Below are 21,676 nucleotides of genomic sequence, written 5' to 3' on the forward strand. Positions count from 1 at the left end.
GCTGGAGATGAGCCAATCATCAGATCAGCCATAATCTTATTGAATGGCAGAGTAGGCTTGATGGCCTACTCTTGATCCTATTTCTTATGCTCTTACTTGGATAGACAGCAACTGATTGCGGATAGTCAACTTGGCTTTAGGCCTGGTAGGTCATGTTTAACCAATCTTATTTTTCGAGGAGGTTACCAGGAAAGTTGATGATGGAAAATCTGAGGGTGTTATCTGCATGGACTTTAATAAGACTTTTGACAAGGCCCCATATGGAAGGTTGATCAGAAGGTTCAGGCACATGGTATTCAGGGTGAGGTTGTAAATTAGATTATACATTGGCTTTGTGGAAGAAGCCAGAATGGTAGTAAAGATTGCCTATCTAACTAGTGACCTGTGAATAGTGGTGTGTCTCCAGGATTGGAGCTGGGTCCATTGTGATTGTCAACTATATATGATCTAGATGAGAATGTGATAACTTGGAGCAACACATTTGCAGATGACACAAAGATTGGAGATGTAGTAGACAGCGAGAAAGGCTTTAAAATTTTGCGGAGGGATCTTGACCGGCTGGAAAAATAGCAGATGGAATTTAATCCAGACAAATATGAGGTATTGCACTTCAGTAGGACAAACCAAGGTAGGACATACACAGTAAATGGAAGGAAATACTGATGCATAATTCCCTGAAAGTGGAGTCATAGATGGATTGGGTCACAAAGAGAGCTTTTGGCACATTGATCTTCATATATGAAGTACTGAGTATTGGAGTTGGGATGTTATGGTGAAGCTGTATAAGGCATTGATGAGGCACACTGCAAGGTTAGTGAAACGGTTAGCACAGTGCTGTTATAGTGCCAGCATTTGGGATTAGGTTCGAACCCCACACTGTCTGCAAGGAGTTTGTATGTTCTCCTCATGTGTGTGTGGGTTGTCCCTGGGTGTTCTGGTTTTCCCTCACCTTAAAAATGTACATGGGGTGTAGGTCAATTGGGAGTAATTTGCATGGGCTTGTGAGCCAAAAAGCCTGTCACCATACTATATATCTAAATTTTTTTTTCAATGGTGCATTGTGTGCAGTTTTGGTCATCTACCTACATAAAAAAATATCTATAAGATTGAAAGAGTGCAGAGAAAATTTACAAGGATGATGACAGGACTTGAGGAGCTGAGTTATAGGGGAAGGTTAAATAAGTTAGGTTTTTATTCCCTGGTGCATCGGAGAATGAGGGGAGATTTGTTACAGGTGTACAAAATTATGAGGGCTATAGAGTCAATGCATATAGGCTTTTTCCACTCTTGTTAGATGAGACAAGAACTAGAGGATATGGGTTAAGGATAAAAGGTGAAATGTTTACAGGAAGCATTAGGGGAATTTCTTCATGCAGCATGTAGTGAGAGTGTGGAATGATCTGCCAGCTTAAGTGGTGAATGTGGGCTCAATGTTGATATTTGAGCAAAAATTGGATAGGAACTTGGATGGGTGTGGTATGAAGGACTGTGGGTCAATGGGACGAGGCAGAATAATGGACCAGAACAGACCAGATGGGCTGAAGGGCCTGTTTGTTTGCTGCAGTGTTCTATGGTTCTAATCGCTCATTGTTTTTTTAAATTAAACTTAAGTTTTAAATTGAGACATGCAGCCCTTCTGGCCCATGAGCCCGTGCCACCCAATTACATTCAAGTGACCTACAGCTCCAAATATGTTTTGAACAGTGGGAGGAAACCAGAGGCCCTAGAGGAAACTCACGCTGATATGGAGAGAATGTCCAAACTTCTTGCATACAGCGCTGGATTTGAACACTGGTCGTTGTTGTGCTAACGGCTACGCTAACCATGTCACCCATTTTGTTAATGTTATTGTTTCTTATTGTCATTGTTTTCTGAAGACTCTATTGTATTCAAATTGGGGCTGAACCAGAGTTTTATAAAGGTTTAGTATGATTTCCTTGTTTCTGTCCTCCAGGGGCTTAATGATGAAATTCTGAAATGTTATGCCTTATTAACTGCTTTCTCAAGCTGCTCTGCCCCTCTTGATGATTTTTGCATACATATCTTTATGATCCCCTTTGCTCTTTATTTTTAATTTTTTAAAAATTAAATTTAGGCAAACAACACTGCAACAGGCCATTTCGGCCCATGAGCCCGTGCCGCCCAATTTACATCCAATTAACCTACACTCCCAGTATGCTTTGAACAGTGGGAGGAATCCAGAGCCTCCAGGGAAAATCCACACAGACACGGGGAGAACGTGCAAACACCTTCCAGATAGTGCAGGATTTGAACCGTGGTCAGAATTGCTGGTGCTGTAAAGGCACTGTGCGAACCGCCACACAAACTGTGTTGCCTTGGACCCTTCTTGGACCCCTTTAAGAGCAATATCCTTTATTATATTTTGCCTCCTCATCCCTTTCTATGAAAAGGCATCACCTCTCATTACCCCTTACTAAACCACATCTGCTTTGTGTCTATAAATTCCATTGGACTGTTTATATCCTGCTACAATCCTTCACTATTCTCTTCACAGTTAACATTATTGCCAAGTTTTATATTATTTGCAAATCTGGTAACTGTGGCTTGTATCCCAAGTTTAGGTCATCTCAGATGGATAAAGAAAACATGGTCCTAACACCAATTCCTGGGGAAATGTTACCATTCACCTTCAATCGAAAATTCACCCCTTGAAATTAATGTTTTTTACACTTTGGGACTGGTTTGTTGAAAGCTGATATTTCTCTATCATCTGCAGTGCATATCGGATTCAACTGAATGAAATGTCACAGCTTGAGATAATTTATGGGTCAGCATGATATTGTGGGCCAAAGGGACAGTAGTGTACTGTATTGAAAAAAAATCCAGAAATAAAGGGTGAAATGGGTCCTAAATCTAATACTCATCACATCTTCCTCCAATATTTTCAGATGTAGTTCCAAACACTGCTATAAATTATATTAACGTGCTTATAATATACTGTATGGAAAATTAAACTGAACCTGGAATTTACTATTTTGTACTTCAACAGGAGGCAGGTCTCCAGAATGACTTGAACGTTATTCTGTTTTCGGATCACGGAATGACAGACATTTTCTGGATGGATAAGGTTATCGAACTCGATAAATATATCAACATGATAGATATATTGGTTGTAATGGATCGGGGATCTGTGGTGAGCCTGTGGCCTCAAAATGGAAAGCTGAACAAGGTTGGTATTAAGATATCACAGCATACAATTGCAAGAAATTTGAGGATAAATTTTAGCATTAGACCCATTGATGCATGTTGGATGAATTTGCCAATCTCAAGATTGCAATCAAAATTCACCAAGACAATGCTATCCTCTAAACAATAATTTTTATTACTAACTATTAATAATATAAAATCTTATAAACATAAGCCCCAACTATACACAGATGTATGAGTCACCAAAAACATTACAGTTCAGGCACTATTCTGAAGAGATGATTCAAATTCAAAGTTCAGTCTTAAACATCTTGTGTTGAAATTTAAAATTTTTTAATTGATGTTCAGAAAAATTACAAAGTATTTTGAGACACCTAGTTATCAGACTTCTCAAAACTCACAAATTCTTGTCAAGTTGCTTTCAGAGAAATGTTTCTTCATACAAATGATTTCACAATTCCCCTCTCTTACATAGATGTTATGGAACTTGTGATTTCTGAAATGCTTTCACAAACCTAGGCAAGGGTTAAACAAGGTAACCATCAAAATGGTTATGATCTAACTGGAAGAATGATCTTGCTTTCTCTTGACCAAGAGAAAGAGTGGAAGTGGCTATCCTCTCCAAAAACCACTTTAATTCTGTGTCCAGGCGATACTGGTTGAATTCTAAACAGCGTGTTTTTCAAGTGTTTTTAACCACATGACTTGCTTGAGCAATACATGATTTATATGTTTCAATTTCCAATTTCTCCAAAAGTATGAGGCAGATGGCCTCCTGCTTGTTTACTCAGGTGTCTTCTTTAGCAAACATCCATTGTTTCAAACTTTCAATGGAACAATCACCTTTGGTTTATGACTGCTTCAGTTCCAGACAAACATTCTCCAGTATGTGTGTTACCTGTGTCTGCACGTTTCCCTGTCCATCCCACAAAGTAACTTTACTAAAAATATGTATTATAACCTAAAAATTAATAATAACATGTCTGCAACAGAATATATACTGGAACCACTGCAAAATTATGGAACGAGTGCTTTGACTGATCAGACATGGCTCCTTCCAATTTGTCCATAGCACTTTGATGCAATCTTCCCACATTTATTTTATCTTTAACTTAATTGTCTGTTTGCTGTAAGTAAGAGGTGCTGTAATGTCCATTCTATCTCAATGAATTAGGCTGTTGTCCTCTTAAGGGACTGTCACCCTGTTCAATATTTTGACCATTATCTTACAGAATTGCTTTACTGTAGGCTTCATCAGTTTTTGAATGAATGGGTTCCATTCCCGTAATGATCTGAGCATTAAGCATTCAAAAGGACTGAGCATGAATCCAGTACTGGTAAACTAGTGGTTCTCCAGCTATTTATATTTTTTGTGGACAGGCGCATCAGAGAGGTTCAGTTAAATTCCAACAAAAAAGCTCATTGGTTAGTGTGAAGGCCAACTGGTTTGCATCTCTGTTTTAAAATATTTTCTTAAAAGCCTTTTGGTTTCTTACACCATCTTCTTTGTGAAGATGACACAAATGTCTTACCTTTTGAACATTCTTGCTACGGATCTCACTGCAGAATCCAGTTGTCAACCTTGTGAAAATTATACAGGTTTCCTCTGTGGTCTTGATAAAGGACCCTGACCTAAAACGTTGACTGACCATTTCTGTCCATGAATGCTGCCTGTCCTGCAGAGTTCCTCCAGCAACCCTTGCTTGTTCAAGATTCCAGCACCTGCAGATTATGTGTTTCTTTATCAGCATTTTGAGACTTATTGAAATATCTCTGAGAAAAAAAAGACTTTTTTTTTTCTCAAAGGAGGCCAAATCTGTAAATAGTTCTACAAGTACACACTTCTCCAAAGTAGTTGCAGCTTTGGTCATTTAACTGAAGGACTGATGCTCAGAACTGAAAATAGATTAACCCACAATTAAAGCAGATTTCAAATGAAACTTTGTTACCAAAAATGTTGCCGAATAAGGTGTATAAGATAACCCAAGAATTTTCACTTAACTTGTATGTTTTGAGCTACAGGTATAGGACTACCCCAAGTCTAGCACTTACCGCTACAGGTATAGGACTACTCCAAGTCTGGCACTTACCGCTGAGAGTTTACTTCCCCAATAGTTCTTTAGCAACTGGCCAGTGTGCTGTTAGGCACACGACTAAGTGTAAGGTAAAACATCATGAGATGGGAATGTGTAAGGAGTTACAGGGAGTGTTTGGGAGATGGACAGGGCTGTAACAAGATGTGAATGCATCCTTGTACTTACAAGATAAGAGAGACATTGATGGATTGAGAGGCAGGAAGCTAGCAGGGAAAGGATAGCAACAGTTTTAGTCATTGGACAAGTAATGATATGATGATGTTCTAAGCACATATCCAAGGGTATAAAAAATCACCATTTTGCTGATAACGGCAGAATGCATTCTCCGACTAACAGGGTTAGTCGCAAGTGTTACAATCCGGTAATAAAGAACAAAGAACCCTGATTTCGACTCAGCCTGGTGTTTGTCTCACTCATTCATGAACAAAGCAGACCTAACATAAGCCACACAGTCTTAGTTATTTAAAATTTAGCCAATTAATTTCAAGTAATGGCAAAATACTGTCAATCGCCTGTCATAACATACATCAAACATTTCCAGCTGGTGACGTCACTTAGGCTGTTGTATATGGTGACGGTTAGCTTTGTTTGCTGTGCTATTACTTTAAGGTGTGTAGACAGGTTTAAAATGCATTTTTATTGTTTTAATATAACATTACAATTAATCCAGCTTCTGAAATGTAAGTTTCAACAGAAAAATATTTAGTGAAAAGACCATAAGTGTTATGCGAGTGTTTTATGCTGTTCTCTATCGCCGTGGGGAACGCACTAAACCACAGAATATTATTGTTCGGATGTTATACTTGGCATATAAGATGACCCCTGGTTTTGGGGTGACATTTTTAAGGTTCAAATTCATTCTTATACACCACCAAATATAGTAATTATTTATTATGCTTTTTGAGAACAATGACAGATTATTGTAAAACCATCTAACTAAATAATCAATATTACTTCTTTGATCTCACTAGGTATACAACGGCTTGAAAAAAGTGAAGGAAATGAATGTGTACAAGAAAGAAGAAATTCCACATCGATATCATTATAAAGATGGGAAATTTGTGGCACCACTGACTCTAGTTGCTAACCCAGGGTGGTTTATTATTGAGGTAATAGTGAAATAGAATCATGATTTTTTTTTTTAAAACATTTATTCACTTGATGTGATCATCAATGGCAGTTAAAAATCAACCATAGTGGAGGATCTGAAACCACTTAGAGCTAAGCTTGGGAAGGATGGCAGATTTTTTCCCTCTGAAAGACAAGAGGGAGCCAGATGGGTTTCATGAGTTGCATGGTTTTCTATCACTAAGCTGGCTTCTTTAAAAATTCCAACTCAATTTATTACACGACTCCGGTTCCCACTGTGGTACTTGGGGAATTCAATCTCGAGTCAACCTCTTTCTGTTAAGTTGAGTAATTTAACCACTACCCTACTCGTCCCCATGTTGAAGGCAGTACAATCCTTACTAATGAACTTAATAAACGGACGACTTTGTATTCCGTCTGTGTGTTCCATTCATTGGGATTATTTTACTTAAAGCATTGAAGGAGCAATATCAGAGAACTCTTGAAATGTTTTGATGAGTAAATTAGGAGAAGCCTTTCTCAGGTCAAGAATGCAGAATCTGAGAGAGTGGAGGACACGGATTTCAATGGTCATGTTCCAAGGAAAATCAGGAACTAAGGCAATGGGGGGGAAAAAAAATCAGCGCTGAAAGTCCTTTGAAATACTGGCAGGTGAATGGAAGTAGAATTGTTATTATCAGGGTTTGTTCATTCCATGAATGTAAGAAGTGTTTCTTTTTTGTAAATTATTTAGGGCAGAGTGGTTAGTGTATCTGTGAGCAAAATGCTGTAACAGCACCAGTGACCAGGGTTCAAATTCAGTGTTGCCTGAGTTTGTATATTCTCCCCGTGTCTGTATGGATTTCCTTCAGGTGCTCCGGATTCCTCCCACTGTTCAAAAACGTACCAGGGTTGTAGGTCACTAGCACGGCACGGGCTCTTGGGCTTAAAGGGTCTGTTACTGTGTTACATGTCTACATTTTTTTAAAATGATGTGCTTGTGAATTAGCTTTAAAATTAATTCATCAACTTGCAAGAACTTTCAGCTGATCGTCAGCTGTTATGTATTGCTAAGATGATAATGGCATTGTCTCTTCAAACAATAACAAGTTGTATTAACAGAAGTGAAGATGTAAGTGGTTCCTGAAGTGATTTCTTTGTGCGGCAAGGTACTGCAGATGGAAATTAGAAACAAAGCTAGAAGCATTCAGCAAATAAGGCACCATCTGTGGAGAAGGTGAAGGAGAATGTTTCAGGCCAATGACCCTTCATCAGAACTGTGTGCTTTTGGCATTTTCTGGAGATAGGGGAGGTAAACTACTGATCAGGGAGAATGTCAGTGATACCTAGAGTGAGCAGATAGAAAGCTCATTGAGTGAGGTAATCTGGAATAAGAAAGGTGCAATCAGCGTGATATCAAAAAGGTAAATGGGTTGTTGGACATCATTGCTAGAGGGATTAAATTTAAGACCAGGATGTCTAGTGCAAGGGTACTGATGAGCCCAAACCTGTTGGGGGAAGGACAAGGAGGAAGAACACAGGCTAATGGGTTGATTTTGGTCTATCTGCTGCAAGAGCAAAGACCTTCTAGTGGCCAACTACTTGAGTTCCTCATACCATTGTCACACTGACATGTCTGACCACAGCCTCATATACTGCCAGACAGAGGCCATCTGCAAACTGAAGGAACAACATTCTATCTTGGTAGTCTCCAACAAGACAGCATCAATATCAACTTTTCCAATTTCCATTAACATCCAGTTTCTTTCTTTCCCTATCCCTCTTTCTCCCAGCTCCTATCCCCTTCTCCCACTTCTCCTATCTGAGCTATCTTTCTTACCTCTCTGCCCTCTTCTATCACTTCTCAGCCTCTTCTATCCTCCCATTTGTATCCACCTTTGACCGCCTGCGATCCTCCCCCTTTTCTTCACCCTTCCACTCCCCTCCCCTCCACCACATATTTATTCTGTCATCTGCCTGATTTTTGACACTCCTGAAGAAGGGCTCAGGCCCGAAACATCAACTGACTTCTACTTCCCATGGAAACTGCTGAGTTTCTCCAACACTTTGGTGCACTGCACTGGGCGCCAGCATCTGTGGATTTTCTAGTTTACCTCCACCCTATCAGTCAGGGTGTCTACTGAGTGGGAACATTCTGTCGAATATTCGAGAAACAGTTATTTCTGGATTTTCCAACCTCACAATCGCCCCTTCCACAGAACTCTCCTCCAGGCTAAAATTCAGGCTGGCATTTCCTGGAGGTAATGAACCCCACAAAATTATTTTCCTGCTGCCCTTGCTTTGTACCAATTGGTCTTTATTTCCATTCCCCGCTCCCCGCTCCCATGCTCTGTAATTGTGCTCATACCCTTCTACTTTATCTTGTACATGAATGTTAGCAGGACCTATTAGACTGCTCATTGAAAAATCCTTCTCACTGTACAGAACAGGTGGCAGTGCTAGCGAGCGGGACCGGGGTTCAATTTGTATATTTTAATCAAGTCTCCATGGGTTTCAATGACGGGCTCGATGCTGGTTATGTATCTTCATATTTGTTATATAAAGTACATTGTTTGACCTGCTGAGTGTTCCCAGCATTGTGCTTCTACTTCAGCCACAGTGTCTGTGGACTTTCATGCTTTACTTTTGACCTTCATTATATAATGCATTTGTCCAAGGAAAGCCACTGTAAAATAACCTTCTGACTTTTTTTGAGCAGCTCGAGGTGACGGGTGTTTGTTTTCTTTCAGAATATAGAAAAATTGCCTTATTTGCAGAATGAAGCAGGGAACAAGATGGCTTGGCAGCATGGATGGCATGGTTATGACAATGAGCTGATGGACATGAAGGGATTTTTTCTGGCTTATGGACCAGGTATCTCCACATACAATGCCCTAATTGTAATCAAATATCCAAAACAAGATACTGCATTGCCACATTTACATCTAGCAAAATAGCTTGAAGTTATCTTGTGATTCCATGGCAAATAATGTACCAGATTGCATTTTAAAAATAGACAATCTTTTGGAAGGAGGTAAACGGTGTACAATGCGCAAATGTAGTTTGAAAGTCAGAGAGAGAGGATTTAAGGATACTTTTAAAGAATTGATTGTGAAGCAAAGTAGATTTGAAAGGAATTTAGTTAGAAAGGAATCTGTAAAACCAAATATCATCCCAGTTAGATTTGTTGGCTGCAGTCCCAATAGCTCCCTCAACCTGCCAATAGTTGGATTATGTTTCTGCAATTCTGCTACAATTACAGATCGATTCATTTTACCATATAACCATATAACCACTTACAGCACAGAACAGGCCAATTCGGCCCTACTAGTCCATGCCGTAACAAATCCCCACCCTCCTAGTCCCATTGACCAGCACCCGGTCCATACCCCTCCAGTCCTCTCCTATCCATGTAACTATCCAGTCTTTCCTTAAATGTAACCAATGATCCCGCCTCGACCATGTCTGCCGGAAGCTCATTCCACATCCCTACCACCCTTTGCGTAAAGAAATTTCCCCTCATGTTCCCCTTATAATTTTCCCACTTCAATCTTAAACCATGCCCTCTAGTTTGAATCTCCCCCACTCTTAATTGAAAAAGCCTATCCACGTTTACTCTGTCTGTCTCTTTTAAAATCTTAAACACCTCTATCAAGTCCCCCCTCAATCTTCTACGCTCCAGAGAAAAAAGCCCTAGTCTGCACAACCTTTCCCTGTAACTCAAATCTTGAAATCCTGTCAACATTCTCGTGAACTTCCCTGCACTCTCTCTATTTTGTTTATATCTTTCCTATAATTTGGTGACCAAAACTGTACACAGTACTCCAAATTTGGCCTCACCAATGCTTTGTACAATTTCATCATAACCTCCCTACTCTTGAATTCAGTACTCCGATTTATGAAGGCCAACATTCCAAATGCCTTCTTCACCACACCATCTACCTGAGTATCAACCTTGAGGGTACTATTTACCATCACTCCTAAATCCCTTTGTTGCTCTGCACATCTCAATAGCCTACCATTTAATGCATATGACCTATTTAGATTTGCCTTTCCAAAATGTAACACCTCACACTTATCTGTATTAAATTCCATCAGCCATTTCTCAGCCCACACCTCCAGCCTTCCTAAATCACCTTTTAATCTATGGTAATCTTCCTCACTGTCCACAACACCACCAATCTTTGTATCATCCGCAAACTTGCTTATCCAATTCTCCACCCCTACTTCCAGATCGTTAATATATATAACAAACAATATTGGACCCAGGACCGATACTTGAGGAACTCCATTAGTCACCGGCCTCCAATTGGACAAACAATTTTCTACCACTACTTTCTGACACCTCCCATCCAATCATTGCTGAATCCATTTCACTACCTCCTTATTTATACCTAATGCCTCCACCTTTTTTTCCTAACCTCTTGTGGGGAACTTTGTCAAAAGCTTTACTAAAGTCTAAATAGACAACATCCACAGCTTTCCCTTCATCAACCTTTTTTGTAACCCCCTTGAAAAACTCAATCAGGTTTGTTAAACATGATCTACCCCTGACAAAACCATGCTGATTACTCCCTATCAATCCCTGTACCTCCAAATATTTGTAAATACCATCCCTCAGAACACTTTCCATCAACTTGCCCACCACAGACATCAGATTCACGGGCCTATAATTCCCAGGTTTACATTTGGACCCCTTCTTAAACAGCGGAACTACATGCGCCACCCTCCAATCCTTTGGCACTACCCCCGTGGCCAGTGACATCCTAAATATCTCTGTTAATGGCCCCACTATCTGTCCACAATCCTCCCTGAGTGTCCTTGGGAATATTTTGTCCGGTCCCGGAGATTTATCCACCTTTATCTTTTTCAACACAGCCATCACTACCTCCTCGGTTATCCTTATATGCTTCATGATCTCCCCATTATTTTTCTTTACTTCAACTGGTTCAATATTTTTTTCCCTAGTGAATACCGAGGCAAAGAAATCATTCAAAATTTCCCCCATTTCCTCTGACTTCTCACTCAGCCTACCCTCGCTATCTACAAGGGGTCCAATTTTATTCCTCACTAATCTTTTACTTTTAATGTATCTATAGAAACCCTTTGGATTTATTTTTACTCTGTCTGCCAAAGCCTCTTCGTGCCTTTTTTTGGCCTTTCTTTCTTAAGATTCCTTCTACACTCCTTGTAGTCCTCCTTCAAATTCTCAGCTCCCTGCTCTTTATACCTCTTGTACACCTCCCTTTCTCTCCTAACCAAATTTCCAATATTCCTCGAAAACCAAGCCTCCCTATGACTTCCAGCCTTTCCTTTGATCCTCACTGGGACATGTCTACTCTGTACCCTCAAAATTTCTTTTTTGAATATCCTCCATTTTTCATTTACATCCTTACCTGAAAATATCCTGCCCCACTCAATACTCCCCAAATCCCTTCTTATTCCTTTGAAATTTGCTCTTCTCCAATCCAGAACCTCAACTTTAGGCCCCTCCTTGCTCTTCCCTAAAACTACCCTAAAACTAACAGAGTTATGATCACTAGACCCAATTTGTTCTCCAACATTAATGTCCGATACCTGACCTAGCTCATTCCCTAACAGGAGATCCAGTATTACACCGTCCCGAGTCGGTTCTTCTACTAATTGATTTAGAAAACAATCTTGAACACATTTAATGAACTCTAGCCCATCCAGCCCTCTAACTGTATGGGTATCCCAATCATAATCACTACCTTATGATTCTCACACATATACGTTATCTCCCTACAAATTTGTTCCTCTAATTTTCTTGGCCCATTTGCTGGTCTATAATACACCCCTATTAGCACCCTCATGCCTCCTTCACCCCTCAATTCCACCCAAACAGCCTCACTGGACGATCCCTCCAGACCATCCTGCCACCTCATGGCAATAATGTCTTCCTTAACAAGCAGAGCAACTCCTCCCCCTTTTTTACCCCCTGATCTATCACATCTAAAACAAATGTATCCTGGAATATTAAGTTGCCAGTCCTGCCCCTCCTGTGGCCAGGTCTCACTAATTGCCACAATATCATGACCCCAAGTATCTGTCCATGCTCTAAACTCATCTGCCTTGTTCACGATGCTTCTTTCATTAAAATATATGCATTTCAGAGAATGACCCTCACATATATTCTCTTTTCTACCTTTTACCCTAATCTCCATCCTACCTTTGTTATCGTTATTATTCCTATCTAGGTGGCCATGCTCCCTTGACACTGCTCTCACACTCTGTTCCCCACCCCCCTGCCAAACTAGTTTAAACTGTCCCCCACAGCTCTAGCAAATCTGCTTGCCAGCACATTGGTCCCCCTCCTGTTCAAGTGGAGTCCGTCCCTTTTGTACAGGTTCGGCCTTCCCCAGAAGAGATCCCATTGATCCAGAAATCTTATCCCTTGCCCCCTGCACCATCTCTTTAGCCACGCATTCATCCTCCACATCCTCCTATTTCTACCCTCTCTTGCGCATGGCACCAGCAGCAATCCAGAGATTACTACCTTGGAGGTCCTGTTTTTTAATTTCCTACCTAATTCCACATAATCCTGTTTCAGGACCTCATCCCCACTTCTAACTAAGTCATTGGTCCCCACATGGACCACGACTTCTGGCTGTTCTCCTTCCCCTTGCAGAATGCTATGAACTCGATCAGAGATATCCCTGACCCTGGCACCAGGGTCAACCTGGATCCCCGATCTCGTCCCACCAACCTTCTATCTGTCCCTCTGACTAATGAATCCCCAACTACAAGTATCCTGTTCTTATCCCTCCTTTTCTTCTGAACCTCAGGGGCAGCCCCTGTGCCAGAGACCTGACCTCCACGACTCATCCCCAATTGGCTATTCCCCCCAGCAGTATCCAATGCAGAATACATGTTGCCGAGTGGCATTTCCACAGGGGTACTCTGCACAGGCATTCTCCCTCCTTTCCTCACAGTCACCCAATTCCCTGACTCCTGCCTTTTAGGGGTGACTGTCTCCCTGTAACTCTTCTCTATCACTGCTTCTGCTTCCCTTATGATCCTCAGTTCATCCAAATGCAGCTCAAGCTCCCTAATACGGTCACTCATTATATGCAATTGGATGGACCTTTTGCAGGTGTAGTCGTCAGGAACAGCTGTGCTGTCTCTGATTTCCCACATCCCACAACTGGAGCACTTAACTACCCCAACTGACTCCATTTCCTCCTTTCTTACTATAAATATGTTGTTTCAAAGATACCTTTCCACACAAGGAGCTCCTTCTCAGCCCCTGCTCGCCGAGGTCCCTCGAGCCAAAGTCCCAAGTCCCCACTCACTCACTGCGCCGCTCCTCGCTGGCCGCTCCCTCCCTTTCTACTCCTTTTACCTCAACATTTGATGCCATTGTCCCATTTAAAATCCTGCTGTTTCCCCTCCTTGGTCACATTGTTCTTGATCTTAAAAATAGGTCCAGAACCAGAAATAATTCCAACAATATTTTGTGCTTTTTACTCTGAATCTGCCAGGTGGGGTAAGATCAGGAGAAAATAACTAATTTCAGCAAATCAAAAATATTATAAAGAGAGGCCTGCAGTATTTTGGCTGCATTTTAATTTTCACGATACAGCACAGTAGAAGGTCCTTCTTGGCCATGAAACCTGTGTCGTCCAATCATACAAGTTCAAGTCTATTTTCATCTTACATATACAACCAGACAAAACAGCGCATCTCTGGACCATGGTGCACACTCATACACACACAGCATATAATAATCACATCTGAACATATATATTACATGTGTGTGTTTATGTGTGTGTGTGTGTGTGTGCGTGTGTGTGTGTGCGTGTGTGTGTGTGTGTGTGATATAATTTTTAAAATCATTTACTCAGTTACCGGAAACTATTCACCAATTGCACAGCCTGCAGGAAGAAGTTGTTTCCCAGTCTAGAACTCCCGATTTTGCTCCTGTATCTTCTTCTTGATAGTATTAGGTCAAAGATACTGTGTATTTAAGTTGAATTTGGACTTCAATTACACACAAGTAACCTACTAAGCCTGCACGTTTTTGAGGGCGGGAGGAAACCAGAATACCCAGAGGAAACCCACGCAGGTCACAGGTAGAACATGCAAAGTCCTTTCTGACAGTGGCGGATTGGAATCCTGGCAGTGGAGCTACTGTGGCAATGATGTTTGCACCATTAATCTATGAGATTCGAGCATCACTGCCTTAGAGATAGGCTTCCTTCCTAACCTGCTGCAGTATCAGTGCTGAACTTACACCCTCAACAATACATTTCAAAATCAGGAAGGTGTGTGACTTGGTTGTGTTAATCCCTCAGACCTGATTCATTTGCAAACATGTGTGGTATATGCCACTGGGAAAGAGAAGACCCGGTACATTGCTGTAGGTCATTTTGTAGATAGAACATATACCAAGATTTTTTTTTCTGGTGGAGGAGAGACCTAATATTTAGGGTAGCATCAGTTAAGTAGACTATTTTGTCCTGGATGGAGCTGAGCTGTTTTAAGTGTAGTTAAAGTAGCAGAAATCCAGGTAAGTGAAGAACATAGAACGTAGCATGGTACAGGCCATTCAATCCATGATGTCATCCTATAACAATCTAACCTTTCCCTACCTTACACATACAACCCTCTATTTTCTCGTCTTCTCTACATCCTTGTGCCTATCTAAGAGTCTTTTACATGTTTCTATTGTGCAGAGATTTGGCTGGAGGAAGAGTAGGATTGGCTGATGCAGGTACCAGTGTTTAGGTGTTTTAAAAGGAATAGGATTGGAGGTAAGAGAGGGGGAGAGTAGTATTACTGGTAATGGTTATAGAAAAGGAGGACATTACAGAAGGAATGTCTCCTGAAACAGTGTGGGCGGAAGTCAGAAATAGGAAGGGAGCAATCATGTACTAGGAGTAGTCTGTAGGCCCCCAAATGGCCCTCGGGACACCGAGGAGCAGACAAGTAGGCATATTTTGAAATGATGCAGGAAATACAGGTATGTTGTTATGGGAAACTTCAACTTTCCTAATATTGACTGGCACTTCCTGACTGCAAGAGAGGTAGATTGGGCTGAATTTGGCAGGTGTGTTCAAGGATTGCTGACACAGTATGTGGACCAGCTGACAAGAGGAGAGGCCCTACTGGATCTCATTCCGAATAATGAACCTGGTCAGGTGGTGGACCTGTCTGTGGGGGAGCATTTTGATGAGAATGTCCACAATTCACTGAGCTCTAGCATAGCTATGAATAAGGATAAAAGCAGACTAAATGGGAAAGTGTTTAATTGGGGAAGGGCTAATTACAATGGGATGAGGCAGGAAATAATGAGAGTAAATTAGAAACAGATGTTCAAGGGTGAAAGCACAGAAGTAATGTGGAGGATGTTTAGGGACCACTTGTGTTGGGTTCAGGATACGTTTGTCCCATTGGGACAGGGAAAAGATGGTAGGAAAATGGAACTGTGGTTGACAAAACAGGTGAGGCAACATCAAGAGGAAGAAGGAAACATACATTAGATATCAGAAGCAGGAAACAAGGACTCATGAGAAGTATATGATAGCTAGGAAGGAACTTAAGAAAGGACTCAGGAGAGCTCGAAGGGGGCATGGGAAAGCCTTGGCATGTAGGATTAAGGAGAACCCCCAAGGTGTTCTAAACATATGTGAAGAGCAGAAGGATGATGAGAATGAAGGTGAGACAGCTAAAGGATAAAGGAGGCATCATGTGCCTGGATGCTGAGGAGGTTGGGGAGGTCTAAATGAATACTTTGCTTCAGTGTTCACAAGAGAAAAGGACCTTGATCAGGGTGAAGTTGGAATAGAACATGCTTATGTAATGGACGATGTGAGATTGAGGTAAAGAGGAAGTGCTGGTTTTTCTTAAAAACATTAACATTGATAAGTCCCCGGGGCCGGACGCAAATTCACTTAAGGAATAGCTGGGGCAGTGGCCATGATCTTTGAGTCTTCTTTGGCCAGAGGGGAGGTGCCGAAGGATTGGAGAATGGAAAATATAGTCCCATTGTTTAAAAAAGGTAATAGGGAGAATTCTGGGAATTATAGACCAGTGAGTCTTAAGTCAGTGGTGTGCAAACTATTGGAGATATTTCTTAAGATTAGGATCTTTGAGGATTTGGATAAAAGTCCACTCAAAGTTAGTCAGCATGGCTTTGTCAAGAGCCTAATTGAGTTTTTGAGGATGTAGCAAAATAAATTAATAAGGGTAGTAAGGCATTTTACAAGATTCCCCATGAGAGACATGTTCAGAAAGTCATGAGGCATAGGATCCATGGAAACTTCGCACTGTGGATAAAAAAAATTGGCTTGCATGTAGAAAGGAGAGAGTAGTAGTGGAAGGTAAGTATTCTGCTAGTGGAGTTCCACAGGGATCTTGGACCCCTGCTCTTTGGGATTTTTTTATAAATATCCTAGATGAAGAGGCAGAAGGATGTGTCAGTAATTTTGTGGAGGAGTTGTGGACGTTGTTCAAGGTTGTCTTAGGTTACAAAAGGATATAGACAGGATTACAGAGTTGGGAAAAAATGGCAGATGGAATTCAAACCGGATAAGTGTGAGGTGAGACAAACCAGAAAGCTGAGTACAAGGTTAATGGTCGTTTTAGAGTGTGGATAAACAGAGGGACCTTGGGGATCCAAAACCATACATCCCTCAAGATCACCATGCAACTTGATAGGATAGTTGAGAAGGCCTATGGGATGCTGGGATTCATTAATAGGGGGATTGAATTTAATAGAGAGATCATGTTGCAACACTCACATCTGTGGTGAGACCACACTTGGAGTTTTATGTTCAGTTCTGGTCGGCTCATTACAGGAAGGATGTGGAAGCTATGGAGAGGGTACAGAGGAGATTTACCAGGATATAACCTGGATTGGAAAATATATCATATGAGGCAAGGTTAACAGAGCTGGGACTTTTCTCTTTGGAGTGAAGAAGAATGAGAAGAGACTTAATAGAGGTCCACAAGATTCTGAGAGGCATAGATAGGGTACACAGACAGCACCTTTTTCTCAAGGCAGGAATAGCAAACACCAGAGTACATTTGTACAAAGCGAAGGGAGGGAAGTTTAGGGGGGACATGAAGGATAAAATTTATACATAGAGAGTTGTGGGTGCCTGGAATGCCTTTCCAGTGATGGTGGTGGAGGCTGAAAGATTAGGGATATTTAAAAGACGCTTAGACAGACACATGGATGGAAGAAAAATAATGGCTTATGAGGTAGGGAGGGTTTAGTTTTTTTTAGGAATATATAGTTCAGCGTAGAATCGAGGGCCAATGGACCTATACTGTGGTGCGCTATTCTATGTGCTATGTTGAATGTACCAGCCTCCAACTCCACCCCCAAGCAATCCATTCGAATCTCCGAGTTAAAAAATCTTACCTCTGACATCTCCCCAAAAGTTTCCTCCACTCACCTTAATCTGATGTCCTCTGGTATTTGCCCTTGCTGCCCTAGAAAATAGGTGGCCATGCTATCTAAACCCCTCATAATCTGAGATATCTCTATTAAGTCACCTTTCATCTTTCATTTCTCCGAAGAGAAAAGCCCCAGCTCTGTCAACCTGGCTTCATATGACATGTCCTCCAATCCAGGCAACATCCTGATAAATCTTCTCTGCCCTCCCTCCAAAGTATCTACAGGCTTCCTGTAATGAGGTGACCAAAATTGAATGTAATGAATGAGAATATACCATCATGCTCCTGACATGGTTTGTAGATGGTTGAAAATATTTTGGGGTGTCAAGAGATGAAAGTGAAATACTTACTTACCAGCCTTGATAAATGTCATATATCTGTGTATAGTTTAAGGCTTTACTGGAATATAATTTATTTTTTAACATTATAAAATATTTTGTAAATGGTCAATAATTCAAAGTAAGTTGTCTGGCTTCAAACTAAATATGTGTTGGTGTTGTTCAGATTTCAGAATGAACTACACGGTTCCTCCGCTGAGGGTGGTTGACATATACAATGTCATGTGCCACATTACTGGAACAACGCCATTGCCAAACAATGGCTCCTGGTCCCAAGTGGAGTCAGTGCTGATGAACAATGCTATTTTGGCCCTCAGGGCAGAAGCTAACATCATCAGAGTGTCAATAACGCTTGCCTGGATGTTTTTTCTAATATGCTTTTAATCCTTTCAATTTTCTTTAACTTCAATCAAAATATTGGAATTTTCACAAGACTGTTCTGTTTGGCTATTTCTTTCGATTAGCTTCTACACTGACTGAAACTTTGCACTTGTATTTTGTTTAAATTATGCATGCAGGGCAAAGATATATTCTAAGACTTTGAATGTTAATTTGACAATTGCATAAGTAATATTATTGAAAATGACATAGATAATAGAAAAGCACAAGATTCTGGAATCTGGAGCAAACAATGGGAAGCAGGAGGGAGCCAGCAGGCAGGCATCTTCCATGGTTACAAATGGACAGTCAGTCATTGGATCGGGACTCTGTTTTGAGACTTCAAAGGGTGTGAGAAAAGGCTGGGGAGGGGCTAAGAGGTAATATTATCTCAGAATCTCCCTAGTCGTTTCCCCTACCTTCCTTTTATGCTTAATCCTCTGGACTCCTTGTCCCAGTTTTCAGGGACTATCAACAAACTCAATGTTCCCGTTTTCTGGGACTGGTTTTGTATCCAACCACCAGCTGGTTCATACTGGTGTTGGTACTGTAGTTTACCCATGGACCCAGTCTGGAGTATATATTCTGAAATGTTAAAAAACGGCCAGAGTCCAAAGGGTTGATATTTTCCCTTCATGTCCTAGTCTAGAGAAAGGGTCCTGAGCTGAACTGTTTCTCTCCATGGATGCTCCCTGACGTTCTGAGTCCTTCCAGTTTCTTGTTGTTAACTGGTTTACAGGGAGGAAGATGATTTCATTTAGCTAAAGGCTTCCCTGTCATCACTGAAAATTTTTGTCATGTCTAATACACTTACAGTGAAGATGACAACCCTTGTGGGCTGGGACATGATAATGGGTCAGCAGAAACTCATTTGGAATGCTCTCATCTTCGATGCTGCTGGTTCAATTCCTATTTCCAGAGATTTGAACACAACATTTAAACTGCACTTCAGAGCAGGGCCAAAAGAGTGCTGCCCTCTCTGCACGCCTGTCCTTTGGATGAGCTATTGAACTAAGACCCAGTCTGCCTTCAAATATCAGACCTTTCAGTACTCTTCTAGAGAGTTGTTCCTCATATCCTGCACAATACTTATCCCACAATCAACATTATAAAAACAAGTTTCTAGTCATTGTCACAGTATTGTTTTGGCTCATGTTCTAATCCACATCTCAGAGTGTCTAGTTGTGGCTCTTCACATTCCTGTTACCTGGCTGTAGCCGCACACCTGCCACATTACCCCAACCTCACTCCCAGCCATAAACCTGGCCCGTGCTCCTGACACACGACTCCAGACCTAACTGATCACAATCCCGACCACCGATTCCAGCTACACACGGCGCATCTTCCCAACTCTTGGCTCCACCTGCACTCCACACCCACATGCTTGAAACCTGGCTCCCAGTCTTTGGATCTGTCCTCACTCCTGGCCCAAGCTCCCTGTCCTTGTCTCCAGCTGTGCACTTGGCCCATTCTTCAAACCCCTGAGACCACCTGCCTTCCAGAGCAACGTTCCAAACCTATGGTCTCAGCCACACAGCCAGCCCATGTTCCTGACCTCCGCAGGGCCTATCCTCCCAACCCCTGATTTAGCCAATGTTTGAGGTTTAATTGATACATGGGATTAAGTGGGCAATGTGGGCAACCGGGACTGGGGATTGGGATCAGGGTTCAGTGTTGAGAATAGGCTGGTGAGAGTGAAGAACTTCTGGACCAGGAATGTCAGGGCACTTGAGGATGATTCCAATAGCAACAGATCTGCTGTCACAGCACAGGTTGTATTATACAGAGAGTCCTCAACTTACGATCGTGTTCCATTCTGACTGACTGGTCATATCTCGAACTGGATGCATGTAGGAAATTCACTGTATCCGTTTTATCATTCATCAAATACAACTTGGTGGCCACCAAGGCCAGCTCTCGCGAGAGGTTAACCACCACTGATGTTGATGCTATTTTCCATAGCTAAGCCCTTACTTTCACCCGTAAAAGCCTAAGTTTTATATTTACATATATTTTTAATTTTTTGAGGGGGTTGTATGTGTGGATGGCCGTAAGTCACATCGGTTGTAAGTCAGGGACCTGTAATAATTATCGATTAACTCACAAAAAACATGTGAAAGCAAGTAATTCTCGATCTTAAGGTACTGCCAGAGAAATTGTTCATGGGATCTTCTGGTGCACAAATTAAGCAGTCAGGTTTCCTAATTTGCATTAGTACTTGGATGTTAAATCATTGATTTGTCCAAATAAAGGCTATAAAATTAGCAATGTAATTCAAAGATTTCTTCCTGTTGATGGGGCAGTATTTATTTATCCCCAATACTGCAATCCCTGTTGTTTTACTCAATTCCAATTCCATGATTTAATTCTGCCTTCATGAAAGGTGGACATTGGCAAGATATACCATACCAGAGCATAAACGCACCACACTGCAGCTTTTCTTAATCAGAATCAGAAACAGACTTTATTTTCATGAACAAGTCATGAAATTCGGTCTTTTGCAGCAGCGTCCATATAAACCACTTTACAATAAATTTTAAAAAAGTAAGGCAGTGTCTTTGGTTCATTGATTATTCAGGAATGAGATACTGCCTGCCTTTCCACTGCAAAAATCCTAACTGAGCTGTTATTGTAAATTTGTTTTATTAATTTTTTTTAAATTTTAGTCATACTGCACAGTAACAGACCATTTCTGCCCACAAGCCTGTGCCACCCAATTACACCCAATTAACCTACAAACCCTGGGGTACAACACAGGATGCTGTTGACACTGTGGTTAAGTGGAAAAACACACAAATGCTGGAGAAACTCAGCAGGTCAAACTGTGCCTTTATGTAGCAAAGGTGAAGATACATCACCAATGTTTCGGGCTTGAGCCCTTCATCAAGGTGTGGGGAAACGAGAGATGTCTGAACAAAAGGTGGAAGGGGGATGGTGAGGGTGGGAGATGATAGGTGGAGAGGGGGGAAACACTGCAGTGGCGGGGGAAGAGAGGCTCAGCTAGGTGGAGAGAGAAAGGAAGTAGGAACTGGATGAACTGGTTAAAGGAGGGTGGAAGGGGGAAAAAGCAAGCTGATTAGTGGAATGCAGTGAACTCAATATTCATGCCCTGGGGTTGGAATGTGCCCAGACAAAAAATGAGGTGTTGTTCCTCCAATCTGCGTGTGGTCAGGGTGGGATAGTGTGAAAGGCCATGGACAGATG

General features: G+C 41.4%; 1 protein-coding gene across 2 annotated transcripts in view; it reads left to right on the forward strand.

Annotated features, from left to right (window-relative positions):
• Positions 1-20,736, forward strand: part of enpp6 (ectonucleotide pyrophosphatase/phosphodiesterase 6) — a 93,770-nt gene extending 73,034 nt beyond the window's left edge. For both annotated transcript variants that reach the window (XM_069940287.1, XM_069940297.1), the window contains 4 exons: positions 3,011-3,190; positions 6,236-6,373; positions 9,083-9,206; positions 18,261-20,736. In XM_069940287.1, the coding sequence (XP_069796388.1) occupies positions 3,011-3,190; positions 6,236-6,373; positions 9,083-9,206; positions 18,261-18,478 (660 nt within the window). In that variant the 3' untranslated portion in view covers positions 18,479-20,736. The remainder of the gene's footprint in view (positions 1-3,010; positions 3,191-6,235; positions 6,374-9,082; positions 9,207-18,260) is intronic.
• The last annotated feature ends 940 nt before the right edge of the window (positions 20,737-21,676 follow it).

Source organism: Narcine bancroftii, chromosome 1 (assembly GCF_036971445.1).
Source record: "Narcine bancroftii isolate sNarBan1 chromosome 1, sNarBan1.hap1, whole genome shotgun sequence".
NCBI classification, from domain to species: Eukaryota; Metazoa; Chordata; class Chondrichthyes; order Torpediniformes; family Narcinidae; genus Narcine; species Narcine bancroftii.